Raw genomic sequence first — 4,934 nt, 5'->3', positions numbered from 1 at the left:
ATTTTTTCACATAATTATAATCTCACACCGGGCAACTCAAAATTAAGCTATATATATATATATATATAGCAGGGGAGGAGTCAGGAGAGTAAGATTATCGGCTCTAACATTATAAAGTTGCGCAGATGTGCATAGAAAGAAAATTTTTACGCACGCCTCTAATTGCAGATGGCCTTGAGAAACGCCGTTGTTCTTCGTTTTGTTTTTGTTAGTCTCTTATTGTACTTTTGATTGGTGTTTTATTGTATCCTTATCACATATAGTGGTAGGTGTTTATTTTTATTAATATAATGGTTTATTTATTTAAAAAAAATTAAAAAAAAGGTGGGGCCTGCAAATTAATTGTTGCACTGGAATTCAAGAAGAAAGAACGTAGAGTAGCTTTTAGTTGTTGTCACCAAATAATTTTGACTGGAAAAAAAGGATTCAACGAATAAAGCCACCAGCAGTGTTTTCACACACACACCCCTTTAAAGTACTATATATATATTTATACTTTAGGAAAATGTTAGTCAACATTGAAGCATAAATAATCAAGATAAGCCAATAGATGTTTAATTACTTTTTTACATACTAAATCTCTCATTCTTAACCTGAATAGTTTTCACCATATTCATATAGTCAAGTTGTTAACACAGCCATGTATATGCAAATATGACTAATTAACTAATGTCACACAAGTCTTGATGAAACTAAATCTCTGATCCCAAAATATCCTGTTGAAATATTTGTTAATCATTTACTTTTATTAAATATGAAAGAGTAAATTATGAAATTACAATACACAAAGCCTGTATGAGCAGGGGAACTAGTGAAGAATAGAACAAGATGGTAACTCATGGAATTCATTGATGAAGAGCTGATAACTCACTGATGAGTCGAGTTAACTCAGTATAAGAAGACCCATCTACCATAACAGCACTCTTTGCCATCTCTCCCAGTTCTCTAGCTCTCTTCCTCATGGCCTCAGCTTCTTCACCAACACCCATCACACAGTTCACAGCTCTCTCTATCTCCATCCCATGAATCAAAGGCCTATCCTCAGGCTTCAACACATGCTCCTTCATTCCAACAGCAACACCAATCTTCAACACATCTACAACCAACTTTTCATTGTAAAACTGATCTGCAAACAAAGGCCAAGTGATCATTGGCAAGCCTGCACACACACCTTCAAGAGTAGAGTTCCATCCACAATGAGTCATGAACCCACCAACAGCTTTATGATTCAATATCAACAATTGAGGAGCCCATCCTCTTATAATAAAACCTTTTTTGCCTTCAATATTAATCCTCCCTTCAAACCCTTCTGGCATCCAATCCATATTCTCATCCCTCTCAACAGGCTTAGGAACCACCAAAATGAATGCATGATTGGAAGCCTCAAGACCCAAAGCAATCTCAAGTATCTGTTCTCCACGGAAGGTAGACAAACTCCCAAAACAAACATATAGAACTGACCCAGATTCCTTCCCATCAAGCCAACTCAAACACTCATGATTTCTATCAGTACTAGTAGTAGTAGTACTCTTGATCATGTCTTCACTGTACAAAGACACAGGACCAATGTGCCAAGCTCGGCGCCCTATGACTGTGCGGTAGTGTTCAACATAGTCCGGTTCCAGCTCATAGAATGTATTCATCACCACGCCGTAGCTTCTCTTGTCTGCATCCCTAACCTTATTAAAGAATTCTTGACGTTCTTTGTTGGTTTTGCTAGTGTCCAAGACTTGGGTCTTGAGAAGCTCAATCCGGTGAGGGATTCCAGGAACCAAGAAAGACTTGGTTTCATCTGGTAAGGTCTCATGGGGTTTGTATTTTTCTATGCTATCAATAAGACAAACAGGAAAGAAGCCGGTGCCGTAGAAGACGAGCTGAGTGATGCCAAGCTTGGATGTGATATCAATGGTCCATGGGAAGAAGCCATCAATGATGGTGATGTTTGGGTGGAGTTCTTTGAGGATTTGATCAAAGGGTTCAGAAAGCATTACGACAGCACGTAAGAAGTAAGGTATGAGGTTTGTTGAGGGGACAGAGGAGAGGTTTTCACAGCCTTCAGGGAGGCCAGCAGCAGCAGAAGGGAAGGGGATGAGAGCTAGTTCAATTGGGGAGTTTGAAATTATAGGTTTGACAATGGAAGTGTTAGCTGGAGTTGTGAGGATGGTGGTTCTTACTCCACGGTTAGCAAACAACTTGGCCATGTTGATCATAGGGAGTATGTGACCTGGTGCCATGTATGGAAAGAAGAGGATGTGAAGGTCTTGGGTTTTGGTTGCCATGAATGAAAGTGTGAAGGAGAAACAGAGAGGTGAAGGAGAAGAGGTGTGGCTTGATAGGAAAATTTATGTGTTGAAAATTAATTAATTAATAGCGCATTAATAATGGAGAAGGTGAGAAAGTGGAAAATTCCGTGATGTTGAAGAAGTGTTCAATGTTTGGTGCTTGACTAAGAATTTTAAAACACATGGTTGGACACATCAAAGAGCCGGACTAGGTAGTGCTGGTCAAATGCAGGCGTGGTGACTAGAGAGCTAAAGCATAAGGTATGATTACTAACATCCAAAACAGAAGTTACCAACGATCTTTGGGTCTATTAGTATACGGGTCACCGATAGAATTTTCACCGAATGGTGAGAGTTCGATTATCGACTGAGGGCACATTTTTGGGAGTTGTAAATAGTGGTTATGTATAGGTGATTCCAGCGCCTATGTGAGTATGGCCCTGTCCCCACTTGTTCCACCGAGGCTTGTGCACGTCTCTGGGTCTTTAGTGGGTTCGCCCCACTTCTCTACCAAAAAAAAACATCCAGAAACAGAAGTTCTAGTTTATTGTGTGAAGGTTCCAGATGGGTTTATAATAACCCTCACTCCAATTATATGTATATATATATATATATAGCCTCAAGGATGGTGATTTTTTTTTTATATATATATAATAAGGTGGGCAAACTAGTGAATATTTTTGGGTTATTGAATTCACTATAAAAATCAATTATATATATCTATATATTTATAGTTGGGCAGAAATAGACTTTGAAAAGCAAGTACTTCTAGGCTGGACACACCCACACACAAACAAACAAAACAGTGTTTGATATTTACTTGTTTTGTTGGAAACTTGGAATGTTAGTTTGTAATTGATATTTTTTTAATTATGATTAGTTACAACCTTGAACAAGAATAATTACTCTTTCTTTTTATGAAAATAGTAAAATAAAAAACTTTTAATTGTATTAAGTGAGACATTGAGAAATCATTTCTCTCTGGTAACATTGATTGAGATGAGCAGTTTATCTGTTTTATAAAAATAATTTTACTGATTTATTAAAATGGGTATAATACCCAAATTGATTCATCTATTTTTCTCTCTTTTTTCTTTTGGTCTCTCTACTCAGAAATGCTCCCAAGTAGTCTTTCTACTTTTGAAAATAGTTCTATTTAGTCTCTTCTACTCTAAAATAGGCCAATTATTGGCTGTATTTTTTAAGATTAGAGGGACTAAATGGAAAAAGATTAAAGGTAGAGAGACTAAATTAGATCATTTAAGAGTAGAGGGATTGGTGGGGCGTATTTCTGAGTAGAGGGACCAAAAAAGAAGAGAAAGAAAAATAGAAGGACCAATTCGGGTATCATACCATTAAAATATGCCTATTGCTCTTTATTTTTTCATGTTGTTTCGTTTAACCAATCACCCTCAAAAAGTAGCAACATTATATTTTGAGTGCATTAATTTTCTAAAATTAATTATCATACTTCAATTTTTTTTTACGTGAGAAATTTAAATAAAATTATTTTATTAATTTTATAAATAAAATTTGTTCTCATTCCTTTTAATAATTATATTTATAGGATGAGCACTTGATCCGATTGATCAAGTTGTGTGGTAACTTTGAGTGTTGATCCTCAAACATGGTGTTGTTTACATAATTCTTTATTTAATCTTCGTTCTCTTTAATCTATATGGAGCATATAGTAACAATAAGCATCCCAACTTTATATCCCTAATAGATTTGCATACTTAAAAATATGTCACATACTTCACTTGAAATCCTGTAACTAGCATAATGCCTCCATATATAGCTTTTACATGTTTATTTTATTTTATTTTATTTATTTTCTATTTTGAGATGATTCTTAGTGTGGAAAGTATTAGTATTTGATCAATTGTATATATTATAAGGGTGCATGGCGGGGTTACGTGTCTTTAATTTAATTTTGTTGTTAATTAGAAACCTATTGTAATTATTTGGAGCATGTGCATTATACAATATAATTATTTTAGGCATTATCTTTGATAGAGTGGTTATAGATTACATAGACCGCCTCTTAAAAGGGCCCACTATTGTGTATTCTTGTTAGGTTAAATATATTAGCATGTCTCTATTGGTTACGGGAGGTGGAGCTAGAAAATATTTTTAGAATGTCCAAATTAAAAAAAAAATAATATTTAATTTTTACATAAATTAATTTAAGTCATTAAAATTGAGCTCTACAATAATCAATCTTGCAATCCTCTTCTCTTAACCGATGCTTTGCGATCCGATTTTAGTTCACGATGAGCCAATCACTGTTTCATCATTACCAATCAATGAATCCATTTCCAATGATGTGATTAATGTTAATGCTCACGTTTTTAACACTGAATCTATTACCCATCCCATTTCCAATGACGATGATACTTTTCACCATGATGAGGTCTCTGTGGGCATTCACACTATTCCCCATGAAGAGAACAAAATCACACCGGTTTTCTCGCCAACGTACTCCTCTCAAATCATCACCTCAGCTAAATCAGGGTCTTTGCCTGATCACTTAAAATTCCTCCCACCTTCTATTCCTATCCCAGAAGGTTACACATGGGTGGTTTTACATGGAGGTTGGACCTTAATACCCAAGGTCAACTCCGATAAGTTCTCAATTCATGTTCAACCTCC

The 4,934-nt window shown here is 35.6% G+C and overlaps 1 protein-coding gene across 1 annotated transcript; it reads right to left on the bottom strand.

Moving 5' to 3' along the window:
* Nucleotides 1–725: 725 nt before the first annotated feature.
* LOC120279960 (scopoletin glucosyltransferase-like) lies at nt 726–2,766 on the bottom strand. Its single transcript, XM_039286648.1, has one exon. The coding sequence runs from the start codon at nt 2,277–2,279 to the stop codon at nt 846–848; it is 1,434 nt and encodes a 477-aa protein (XP_039142582.1). The 5' UTR covers nt 2,280–2,766; the 3' UTR covers nt 726–845.
* Between the last annotated feature and the right edge of the window lie 2,168 nt (nt 2,767–4,934).

This window comes from Dioscorea cayenensis, chromosome 17 (genome assembly GCF_009730915.1).
Source record: "Dioscorea cayenensis subsp. rotundata cultivar TDr96_F1 chromosome 17, TDr96_F1_v2_PseudoChromosome.rev07_lg8_w22 25.fasta, whole genome shotgun sequence".
Lineage (NCBI taxonomy): Eukaryota > Viridiplantae > Streptophyta > Magnoliopsida > Dioscoreales > Dioscoreaceae > Dioscorea > Dioscorea cayenensis.
This window is presented reverse-complemented; position numbering and strand designations above follow the sequence as displayed.

Excerpts from the sequence above, each read along its gene's own strand:
- LOC120279960 (XM_039286648.1), bottom strand. The coding sequence starts at position 2,279 with ATGGCAACCAAAACCCAAGACCTTCACATCCTCTTCTTTCCATACATG.